The sequence below is a fragment of the Mus caroli genome, chromosome 4 (genome assembly GCF_900094665.2).
Source record: "Mus caroli chromosome 4, CAROLI_EIJ_v1.1, whole genome shotgun sequence".
Taxonomy (NCBI): Eukaryota; Metazoa; Chordata; class Mammalia; order Rodentia; family Muridae; genus Mus; species Mus caroli.
In genome coordinates, this window is record NC_034573.1 from 99,712,713 (window position 1) to 99,724,975 (window position 12,263).

At 53.2% G+C, this 12,263-nt stretch overlaps 1 protein-coding gene across 1 annotated transcript in view; it reads left to right on the forward strand.

The window, feature by feature from the left end:
- The window catches only part of Glis1 (GLIS family zinc finger 1), a 190,908-nt gene extending 182,053 nt beyond the window's left edge, over positions 1-8,855 (forward strand). The window contains exons 7-10 of the mRNA XM_029475863.1: positions 1,148-1,304; positions 5,650-5,822; positions 6,161-6,328; positions 8,383-8,855. Of these exons, the coding sequence (XP_029331723.1) occupies positions 1,148-1,304; positions 5,650-5,822; positions 6,161-6,328; positions 8,383-8,540 (656 nt within the window). The 3' untranslated portion in view covers positions 8,541-8,855. The remainder of the gene's footprint in view (positions 1-1,147; positions 1,305-5,649; positions 5,823-6,160; positions 6,329-8,382) is intronic.
- The last annotated feature ends 3,408 nt before the right edge of the window (positions 8,856-12,263 follow it).

The window sequence follows — 12,263 nt, forward strand, 5'->3', positions numbered from 1 at the left end:
GATAGCCTTAGAATGCTAAGCAGCTGAGCTCACCCTGAAAGAAACCTGAGTGTTCACAGGCTAGCCCTTAAGTGGTCTTAAAAAGCTATACTGTGAGCTCCTGTACCCGTACAACCTTACAACTAGAACAACACTTAAGAAGTAACAGCCGGCAGGGGAAGACTGGCCAGCCAGTGAGCATTTTACCACCACTGCTGAGAGCATAGGCCTCGGGGAAAGTCCTCCCTCCATGTCACCTTCATGCAAGAATCCATGTGCTTGATTTCAAGAACATTAATATCTCTATTCAGATAAGCATATTAGCTTAACAAGAGGGCAAAACTGGTCCCATGCTTTTTCAGGTAAAGTTGGGAGCATCTGAGACCTTCTACTCATGAGCTGGCGATGTGACTCCGTGATAGAGGTCTTGCCTAGCATGCATGGAGACCTAGACATCATCTCCAGCACCACAAGATAACGTGCAGGCCTTGTGCCCGGAGGAGGGGCCATCCTCTCCCGACAGGGGCTTCTTGGCAGTGCTGCCCTCTCTGGTCCCCAGACCCTCAGCTGGAACTCTGGACCAACATGTGTCTGACCTAGAACTGTTGGTCTGTTAGCCCACCTGTGTGGCTCCCATCCTTAAGTGGGGCTCTCACGTAGATTACACAGCCTGGAGAACTCTCTGTAGTAGGTCTTCTTGGAGCCTCCAGAGTCAGCCTGACTAGGTCAGCTATTCAGCCATTCCTTTACAGCTGGTCACGGTGGAGTCTCAGGCTCTGCCTGCCTGTGTCTGCAGAGGCAAGGTTTAGTTTATGCAAAGGAAGCCCCACTGTCAGGGTCTACCAAGCCCTCTCCATTTTAAGGCCCCACCTGCTTCTGGGGTTACAGAGCCATCCTTGCTTTTCCACGATAGCTCCATGGAGATTTGAAGCAGCTCACTCCAAGTTTCCCACACCATGTCTCTGACAGTCCCCTCTGCCTCTCATTATCTCTGTCATTAGAGTACCCTGACCTCTGTCAGCCACAGTCTGAGCCAGAGTGATACCATCACCACTCCTGGTGGAGGGTCCCTCTTGTCATTCTCTCCATAAGCAGAGTCATGGCTCCTGAGATGCTCTGCCCTAGCGAGTAGCCAAAGCCCAAATAACCGGTGTTTGGTTCTTTGCAGGTGTGTATCCTGGCTCCGTCACCCCACAAAACGGGCTTGCTTCAGGTATCCTGTCCCCCTCCCACGATGTCCCTTCCAGGCACCACCCGCTGGAGGTCCCCACTGGTTCCCACCACCACCTGTCCCCTCTGCCCACAGCTGAGAGCACCAGGGATGGGTATGTATGACAAGCCAGTCCTCAAGGGGCCACACCTAAGCACTCGCGTGGGAGGTGGACAGGCAGGTGAGCCGCACACAATCTGTTGTGACTGGCGACAGCAGGCTACATTTATGCATCACTGACTGGGGCCTGTGCTCTGTACCACCTTCTGTGTAAGATGTTGGTGCCTCCCAGGGATGCCCCTACCACCGGAGGCAAATGTATTCGTACCCATTCTTCTAGCTGCCCACATCCTCCCTCCCTGCAGAAGCCTCTTAGAAACATCTGCTGCCACCAGGCTCTCAGGAGTACCCCTCAGCATCTCCCTGATTCTCTGGACATTTGAGACCAGACTTTCCATAGAGAGGCTAACCTGGGTCCCATTGGAACCCTCAGAGCCTTCCACGGCGCCACTGTATTCAGTGTGTTCCTTGCCCTATTGCTGGATCTGGGAACCTGCTGCCATCCTCTTACATGATCAGAGGGAGTCCCAGTCCCCACCCCACCCCCACTTTTGTTTATCACCAATAGTGACTTGCTTGAATTTGTTACCCATCAACTTCCTCCTTCCTTGCCCTCCCTCCCGAAGGCTGCATAGTCTTGACCGCTGTACACCTAGGATCAGTCTGGCTTTATTTACCACATCTGTGGCTTGCTGCTCCTCCCTGGGTCCTCTGGCCATTCATTCATCTGTTCTTTCCTGATCCCTGTGAGCAGCTCCCTGGCCCCAGTGCTGGGCCACTGCTGGCTTTGTGAGGAGATACTGGACAGGCGGCACAGTTCAGCCATATGGGGGAGGAGCAGGAAGGGCTGCGGAGGCCCAGGAAGGAAGCCAGTGGGCCAGATGGGCTGCCTATAGGCGTAGGGCTAAGCCAGGTTCCAGGGTCCATCTGGTGGGCAGGTATGGGGAAGAGCGGCAGGGACAAAGGCAGGCATGGTGAGAGCTGAGATATGCTAGGATGAAGAGGAACTGTGATGTGGAATCCTGAGCTGGAGAGAGGCCCCCCAGAACTAGACATAAGGCTAATAATAGAGGTATCCTAAAGGTTAGACCAGGCCAACGGCATGCTGAGGGGTGGTGAAGGGCTTGGGATAAGATATGGCAGCCTGAGGTAAGGCTGAACAGATGGGGAGAGAACCCTGATAGCAGTCATGGCACAGACTTGATCCTGGCTAGGTGAGGGAACCCGACTTCTTGGGCTCTCCCTGATCCTCTTCCTCCGTAAAAGGCATTAAAAGGCCTTTCTCCAGGAAGGTGGTGAGGACCACCCACCCTGCCTGGCATTGCTTGTGTCACCTGGGTCCCCTCCCTAGTCTCCCCTGCCCTTTCTGTCCCCATCTCAGGCCACCTGCTTAGCCAGTGGCCAGCCTCAACTAAGGCATTAAAGCCAAGGCCATTGTAGGGCCTGGGCCGGTTGCTTGGCCTCATTCATCACCCGCCTGCCGCCGGCATAAGTACCCATCAGGAATGCCTACAGGGAGAGGCAGAGTGATGACAAGACAGGACCCGAGCCCACCCGCCCGCCCCTGGCCTGCAGAGTGGCGAGAGCTGTCCCCAGCCGCCAGGCGCCCGGGTTCCGGATGCCTGCTGGAGAGGAGGGCCTCTCGGCTGACACAGCCTGGGGCTCGCCTGAATGGGTTTCTTTTTCAGCCCCAGAGGAGAAATGGGTGGGAAGGCCTTCGGCTTCCCCAGCTTGCCAAAATCAACAGGGACTGGCCACTTGGGGCTCCCCAGCGGTTTGCTGGGACGTTTAAATAGCTTGACAGAATTATCTGATTCACTCAAAAATATGCTAAGAGGGCCTGACTTCATGACCAAATGTATTTACCCTGGCTCAGAGGAGACACCAAATTTGGTGGGTTTCTTTCCCAGCCTTGCACAAGGAAGGCATGGAGCCCTGGGGCTACCATCCAGGTCCAAGGTAACTTATATAGGCTTCAACTGAAGCTCAAGCACGTGTTTCTGGAGTTACTTGTCTGGCTTCAGCGAGGTACCTGGCTCCCGGTGACTTTCTTGCCATTGGGGTGAGGCAGACCAGCCTGTGCCGGCTGCGTGCGGTTGCGTTCCGTTTGATTTTACTGTCTGTGAAGGTGGCAGAGGAGAATTCATGGCAGGTCTGGACAGAGAAAATAAACCTTGAAGTTGCACACGCTTCCCCCAGACCCGTGCTTGCTTCTGCATTGCACTTCATCCGTGGGGTTTAGAAAGCTACTTTGTGGCAGGGCATGTTGGCCATACACCTGAAAATAAGCACTGGGAGTACTGAGGCAGGAGGATGGTGAGTTTAAGGGCAGCCTGGGCTAAACAGTAAGACCCTGTCTCAAAAAGAACCTGTTTGTGGACGTTGGCCATTGTTTGCCACATGTCAGGCCCCCTTTGTGGGCTCTGGTTATGTAGAAGGCCATGGCTGGCCCTCCCTGCAAGGCACAGCTGGGTTTTGGAGACTCCAATGAGAAGGGGGCAAGTCAGACACCCCACAGTTCTGAAGGAAAGAACTTCGTATCTACTGTGTCTTGGCCTGACTGATACCGGCTAGGAGAATGTGGCCCAGCCTTCACAGATGGCAGTGGACAGAGGGATAACCTGTCCCCCATGGTATGGAAACATTAACAATTGGGAAGGTTAAATCCAGAGAGACAATGAGGACTTGGCTCCTGACCTTCAGACACAGTGGCATCTCAAGTGGGTGGAAGATGGCAGTGTGTTGGCAAGCCTGTAGAGACAGGCTGCCAGGGCTGAAGGAAGAGGAGGCACCTCTAGTGTGTCCCGAGATCTCCTGTCTCTGCCACTCAGTCCTGCTTCCTTCAGAGTGGGCACTGACCTTTCTGCCCCATGCATCTAACTTCTAGTAGGAGGATGAGGATAATGTGCCTTGCCTGACAAGGTAGCCTAGAGCCATGGTCCTGAATTTACTGTCTGCTTTATTTTATAGACCAGCGGTTCTCAACCTTCCTAGTGCTGCGACCCTTTAATACAGTTCTTCATGTTGTGGTGACCCCCCCCATCATCATAAAATTATCTTGTTGCTACCTCCAAACTGTAATTTTGCTTCTGCTATGAATTATAATGTAAATATCTGATATGCAACCCCTTGGAGTCGTGACCCACAGGTTGAAAACCGTTAATGTAGCTGGTCTAGGAAATGCCACAAGTCAACCTGAAGTCTTGGGCACCTGTCTCCTGCTTTCACCCCCTCTGCGGTACATACATGCACTGCCAGGCTACAAGCCTGAGCATGGGTTCAGAGAGTCCCTATAGGTAGAAGTCAGGTTAGGATGGAGATCTGAGTTGGGAGGCCGGCTTGTAGGATCTGCAGTAAAGTCAGGCAGCACGCCTTCAACATGGCTACATTCAAGGCACCCTGCATCTCTCTTGAGACTGAAGTTTTTTGTTTTTTTGGGTTTGTTTTGTTTTGTTTTGTTTTTTCAAGACCATGTTTCTCTGTATAGCCCTGGCTGTTCTGAAACTCACTTTGTAGACCAGGCTGGCCTTGAACTCAGAAATCTGCCTGCCTCTGCCTCCCAAGTGCTGGGATTAAAGGTGTGCGCCACCACGCCCAGCAAGACTGAAGTTTTAGCTCACAAAAGTTTCCAAAGAGCACAGGCTTGAGCTTGGATCCCTTAGGTTACCTTGAATGTAGGCTGTAACCCTCCCATCATAGGAGCTATGCCATAGGAGACACACAGCAGGAAGGCAGGAGAGGCTCTCTGAAGTACACTGCACAGCAGAGTGAGATGCCAGCCCGCATGTCAGGTGCTCCAGCTACTTTTCCTTCCGCATTGCGGCACTGATCAATGAGGGCGTGTGCACATTGTGCTGGGTCTTTCGCTTACATAGTTTTGATTATACTCTCATCAAAACCTGTGAGGCCAATGCCTTGTGACCATGCGGACAGAAAGCCTGTGCATCCTCTCTGAACTTTGGTTTCCTGGTCTAAAAAGGGACCTAGGGAATCAGGCTTCAGATGGTCTGTTCTACCCCTCATCCAGAATGCCAGAGTGGCACACAGTGGCCACTCTGGTCGCCATCAGGGGTGAATGATATTTCACCCACGATAGATAGTGGTGGTTGCAGCATGTCAGGTGAACACAGCACCCTGCAGGAAAACTGAGGCTCCCAACATCCCACAAGGTCTGTGTCTGATGGAAGCTGCCCAAAGTTTAAACTCTGGTCTATGGATTTCCAAGGCCATAGACGTCTCTGTTCCTTGTTTACTGGCAGACCTGAATGCTGAATTCTCAGCTAAACTATAGCTATAGCAGGAGGCTCACAGACACGGTCATGGCATTGTAAATTAGTGCAGGTGCTGAGGCACCTGTTGTACCTCTGTCCTGAAGTCATATGGTACTCTGTTCTTTCCAGCCTGGGGCCTGGTCTCCTTTCACCCATGGTCAGCCCACTGAAGGGGCTTGGTCCCCCACCACTACCACCAGCCTCCCAGAGTCAGTCTCCAGGGGGACAGTCATTCTCCACGATCCCCAGCAAGCCTACCTACCCATCATTCCAAAGCCCACCACCTCTGCCCAGCCCCCAAGGTAAGCTGCATTCAACCCCTTGTGACCCAGAGGACTGACACAGGGTCTAGGGGAGGCAGGTTGGGTTCCAAGGACCATATTGGGCTCCTGCCTTAATGACAGTAGGAGAGGCATGCTGGTTAGAGGAAGACTGGGTGAGTGTGGTAGATTTGGGAGAAGGCCAACCATCCCCCTTGGGGGTCTCCAGCATCGGCCACAGACTTTAGCAGGCCTTTACCTTTCCTGTGCTTTCTCATTCACACCCTCGATGCCTGGACAGGGACAACAAGGGGGCTGGCTGATCCCCCGATGCCCCGGGTGCTTCTGTCTGTCACCGCCATCCCTGCCTCCTCTTGCAGGCTACCAAGGCAGTTTCCATTCCATCCAGAACTGCTTCCCCTATGCTGACTGCTACCGGGCCACTGAGCCAGCAGCCTCCAGGGATGGACTGGTGGGTGATGCCCACGGTTTCAACCCCTTGCGACCCAACACCTACTCCAGCCTCAGCACACCTTTATCTGCACCGGGTAAGCTTCCCAAGACCTCCCTTCCCTGAACACTACCAAGGCTGGCCCTGTTGGGACTTTGTCCACTATCTCATGTCTAACGGCCCCACGTAGAGATAGAAGCAGAAGCTTGAAGAAGCCCGGTCTCCCTGAGCTAGAATGACTGACTGTGTTCCTGCCATACCTTTGCCCAGCTGTATCTAAATTCTTTCAGTCCCTAGATTCTCTAAATTAGACAATGATCCAAATGGTGTTTCATACTGAGTGTTAATCAAGTACATGCTGAGTTCTGGCTCAGCACAGCCTTGGGCCCTGCAGATACAGCTGATCCCTGCTGTAGGAAGAGAAGCAGGAAGGGGTAGGGCCTGGGGCATGCCTGTTCCATGCAGGACCAGGGAACTGAGAGTGTAGGGATAGGAAACCTGATGCTCTAACCCTGCTGGGTGCAGAGGTGCTCTGGACAGGGAGGGCTGCATGCTGCCCAGAGCTGGAATCAGGCTCTATCCAGCAGGCAGAGCAGAACTCGGGACAGCTTCTGAATTACCCAAGTCAGCCCCAGGGTCCAGATCTAGTGAAGATCCTAAGGCTCAGACCAAGGGGAAGCTGAGGCCCTATGGAGGGCTCTTGAGTAGCCTGTGAGCAGCACAGTGGGGGACAGAGGACCAAGGACACTGGACATGGGGCCAGGCAGGGAGGCCACCAGTAAACACAGACCTGTGGCTCCATCATCACTGGGGGCTTTGCTATGTGTGCACATACATCCTCTGTGTCTGTGTTCTCCCTTGCCATTTTGTGGAGCACATCTGTAAGCATGTAGGGCTGGCCCAGGTGGTCCCAGGCATTTTGAGGAGTGCCCATGGCACATGCGTGTATTCTTATGTTGTACTGACGTTCACATACCTCTCTCACATCGTTACCTACCCTGAGACTCACATCTTAACTCTACAGACATACATACATGAACATACATGCACATGTGGAGCTGCTTCAGGTTGCTGTGCTTGTATGTACATGGAGCTGTGTTTGAGTACAATGAACATACATCTGTGGGTAGTTATGAGCTACATACATACATAACAGGGCTATGTGCAGGCCACCTCTGTGATTAGTTACCCACTCTGTGCCTGTACTGTTCATTGTCACCATCCTGTGTTCCCAGCCCCAACCCAGGGGGGATTTATTAACTTAGCAGTCTGACATTAGAATGGAGAGGGGCCTCTTCCCGTCTGTCCCCAGCACCTATTCCAACTGTTATTTGACTGCCTCACAGCTAGCTAGCCACTGCCCATAAAAATGTTAATAGTCCCAGGCTGAACAAATATGTGGGCCAAAAGGCTTCAGGACAGTTCACCCCATACCCATTTCATAGATATAGGAGACTGAGACCGGCTTACCAAAGCCACATAAAATCATGACAGCAGCTCAGGGACTAGACATTAGCTAGGATGATCCTCTCAGGTCTCTGCCTCAAGGCAAAAATCCTGAGCAGTAACCTCACTCTGGGAGCAGCATGTCTTCCAGAAAAGCCAGGTGTCCCTAGGGCCAAGTGGACTTGCATTTAAGTGCCAGCCCCCTACTTGCTAGCAGTGTGACCTTAGACATCTGCCCCTCTCTGAGCCTACCTTTTCACCATAAAGATAGTGAGCCCCAAGTCACAGAACTGCTGTGAAGTTAACTTAATTGGTCTTAACGATCACTTACTAGGTTTCAGTAATGCTCCCTCCCCTCGAGGCATCTTCAGTCTGGTGGGGGGACCTGGAAGAATAGGCAGCTGAGTTCCTTCTCCCAAACCCTCTCCATCCTTTCCCCCCACCTCTGTCTCTCCTCATTCCCTCCCTCTCTTTCCGTCTATACCACAGTCAAATACTGGGGAAGGATATGCCAAGCCAGTCTGCCTGTCTTCCCAGCTTCCCTGGCCCCTTTGGAGTGCAAGGCCCCCATGTCTCCTCTCCACCCAGATCATCAGCACCCCCATCTCTAAGCCCCATAAAAGGAACATAACAGGAGAGGCCTCAGATGGGCCACATGCCAGCCTCTGGCACTGCCCCCTCTGACCCCCTGCTCTCTGTGCACAGGCTACGAGACCCTGGCAGAAACGCCGTGTCCCCCAGCGCTGCAGCCACAGCCAGCTGAAGACCTGGTACCCAGTGGTCCTGAGGACTGTGGCTTCTTCCCCAATGGGGCCTTTGACCACTGTCTGAGTCACATCCCATCCATCTACACTGACACCTGAAGGAAGGAGCGCTGCTCTCCCTGCCTGCCTGGCTCCTGACGCTACTTCACCTACCTGCCATCTGCTGGTGCTTCCCACACAGGGCAACAAGGCCACACCACAGGGCACTTCCCTACCTGGAGGGCTGTCTGGTCTCAGAGCTGCCTGCCAGGAGCTGTGGCCCTCTGACAGCCCCGTGGCTGTGTCTTCCTCTCTCTCCCTAAGGTTCTCAAATCACAGACCTCGTGTATATACAATGTACAGGACCTCTTTTCCGCCACCCTGCAAGTTTTATATTTTTGGTTTTACAAGAAAAACATTAAAAACTGGAAACTAGACATGAAGGCTTGGTTCTACTTTGAGACCCAGAAGATCTGAGGGGAATGCAATGAAGAGCCCTGTGCCCAAGAGGCTCTGGGTACAGCTATGGTGATGGAAACCCTCTTCTCCGATCCTATACAGTGGTCCTTACAGACCCCAGGCCAGTCCCAAGGCAGCAAGCTAGGCGGAGATAGTCCCAGGGCAGAGGTACAGAGAGTCTGAGAGGTACTCAGAGACAGACAAATACATACATACATACATACGCACCATACATACACAGACTGGGAGAGAGAAAGAGAGGGGGGGGAGGGAGGGAGAGAGAGGAGATCATGGAGCCAGCCTTCTTACTTTCTGCCTTCAGTCAGCTTTGGCTCTGCTGTATAGACAGTCAAGGACACCATGCAAGTCAAGGACACCATGGGACCCAACAGCCTTGTAAAGCAAGAGGTAAAAGGCACCCCACAGACTATCTGAGTGCAGAGAACACTGAGCCCAGGGGAACCCACACCCACACGTTGCCCCAGCCTATAGAGAAGGCCAGTTCTGAGAACACCATGGCCTGCCTAAATCTCCTGTCTCTGTGTCCAGCCCAGACAACAGACCCCATCTAGTCTGCAGGGAGTGCCTAGTAGTGGGCTTCATGTCATTGTCACCCGAGGAAAAGACGAAGGCAGGCATCCCACTCGGTAGGAGACTGAGAGGGCTAAGTTCCCTCCTCACCCCCTCTGTACCAGCTCTCCCCGGCTTCAGAAATGCTCTGGGGAGGGTCTTCTCCCCGCTGAGCAGCAGCCACCAAGATATAGACCCAGCTCAGTCTGCACAGCAGAGGTGAGAGGGGAAGAGCTCGGTGACCCCCTTCTTCAGAAGGGAAACTGAGGCTCCTTGGTCACCCAGCCATGCTAGATGGCATACTCGGGCCTTCTCTGTCATCTAGAGACACCTCAGTTACCCCAATATGTGAGTCCTTCCCAAAGCTGAGAAGACGTTGCTGTTCTATGTTCCGCTGTTCAGGGAGTCTGGGGCCCTATGGTGTCGTAGCCAATGAACACCAGCATGGTTCACAGGGTCACACCGGGGCCCCTGCAGTCGTCTTGCAGTTGTCTACGCAGTCTTCATCCATCCCACACTCCTGGATTGGTGGCAGCTCCTGGTTGTCTTTCTAACATGAGATGAACTTATGGCTGCCTTCCCCCATGATTGCAACAACATCTTTCATCACAGTTGTCCTTGCGTAAGAGAGCCACTTGTCCCCTTGTGTAGACTGAGGAACAGAGAAGGTACAGTCACGCGCCCATGTGATGCAGCCACACTGTGCTCCACACCCAGGGTGCCGCTGGGCCCTTGAACTCAGGGTTCCCTGCCTCCCACATCTGCCTCAGCCCTAGCCTCCTAGTGTAGGCCCAGTCCAGGCCTCAGTGAGGAAAAACCAACCTAAATCACACAGCACAAAGGGCCCCTGACTCCCACCCAGGGTGCCCTGCCCACCCCTCCCCTCCCCTACTTTTTATGGAACTAATTAGGCTGTGGCAAATTTCCTTTAGCAGGGATGCTCAGGAGTCAATACTGCATGTCATTGTAGGCTCTTAATCCAGTCCAGATAAGCAGAATTAAGCTGTACAATGAGGACATATTTCTATTAATAATGAGAAGGGCTGAGCCCCGAGCACACAGGGAACACACAGAGTGCTGGCAGTTGGATTTCATTTAGTTCCAGAGAGCAGAGGAGGAGGAGACAAAGGCTGTTAGAAGCAGACCGGAGAAGACAGGCAAGCTATGGAGGTACCAAGCAGAGCTCCACGGGGCACCAAGGGCTCGGGACTGCTACGGTTGTTGGGATTCCACCTCCCCATCCCGCCCATTCATTCCAGTAATCCTCAGAGGCTCAGCATGAGCACAGCACAGGAGGCTCTCCATATCTCCAAGACATCTTTGATCCCTTCCTCAACCAAGCAAGGCATCCTGGTCACTGCTCAGCTCTGTCCTTCAGACCAAGGAGCCTGGGAGCTACCTTGTCACCACTCCCAGGGACATCATGACCCTAAGTGGTGGGGAGATGGGACTGTCATTGTCACCCAGGGTAGGCTGGAAGGTCATGGGAGGACAGGCCACAGCTCAGAGGCCCTGTGTGGTGTGTGTGAGGGGGAGGCATCTTTTGCCCAATGGAGGTGAGTCTGTCCAATGCCAGGACAACCCAGACCTGACTGTGTAGGTGACCAGCTGAAGTTGTCCCCCACCGCTACCACTACCTGGACTTCCTAGGAGCCCTGCCCCCTCCTCTTCTCCTTCCTCTCTTCCACACATCCTCTCCTCCCTCCAGGGCCCCCACTGTCTCCTGCTGCCATGCTGACCTATGCCTCCCTCCTCCCTTCTTGCTGCCTTGAGTCTACCTCCTCCAGTTCACCCTATTGTCTCATTCCTTTCCTCCATTTTTTTTTTCTTTGACCTGACATAACAGTGTTTGAAATCATCTTTCTGTGACTAAGCCATACTCAGGACAGTTGGGGGAAGAGGCCTTGGGGCAGGGCTTCATTCACTGACTCCTCAGCCGGACCAGCATCTCTGGGATGTTGTGCATTCTGACCCTCTAGCCCTATGGCCAGGCCCAGGGATCCCCCAAGACTGGTACCTGTCCCCCAAGGATTCTTGATGGTCTTTGGGGATCCATGAGTTACCGCAGGACCCACACCATCCGGCAGAGGGCCCCACCTACTGTACCACAAGAAATCCAAGCAGAGGGCAGTTCCTGAGACACCCCTCACTGCTGGCCTCTTCCCACTTCCCCTGTCCAAACAACCCTCATGGAAAGTAGGAAATGAAGTGAGAGCTTCTTATACCTCAGGAGCTCCCTCTGCTGGACAGGATAGGGTAGGGTTTGACAAGGTAAAGTTCTGCTAGAAGACAAACCCCAAGGAAAAAAGGGAAGAGGAAAGAGGAGGAGGAGGAGGAGGAAGAGGGAGGGGGGAGAAGAGGAGAACAATGACAATGACTAGCTCCTACAGAATCTCACACACAGTAGGACCATAAAGAATATCAACCAGGCCGGGCGTGGTGGCGCACGCCTTTAATCCCAGCACTCGGGAGGCAGAGGCAGGCGGATTTCTGAGTTCGAGGCCAGCCTGGTCTACCAAGTGAGTTCCAGGACAGCCAGGGCTATACAGAGAAACCCTGTCTCAAAAAACCAAAAAAAAAAAAAAAAAAAAAAAAAAAAAAAAAAAAGAATATCAACCAGGATATGGTGGTGCACGCCTTTAATCTCAGCACTTGGGAGGCAGAGGTAGGTGGATATCTGTGAGTTTGAAGCCAGCCTGTTTTACAGAGCTTGTTCCAATTAGCCTGGTCAGCCATGAAGAGCCCACCCCACCACAGCCAGTACATTAGAACTCTAAAACACCCAAAACACCCCATGCCTGCTGACCCCCAATG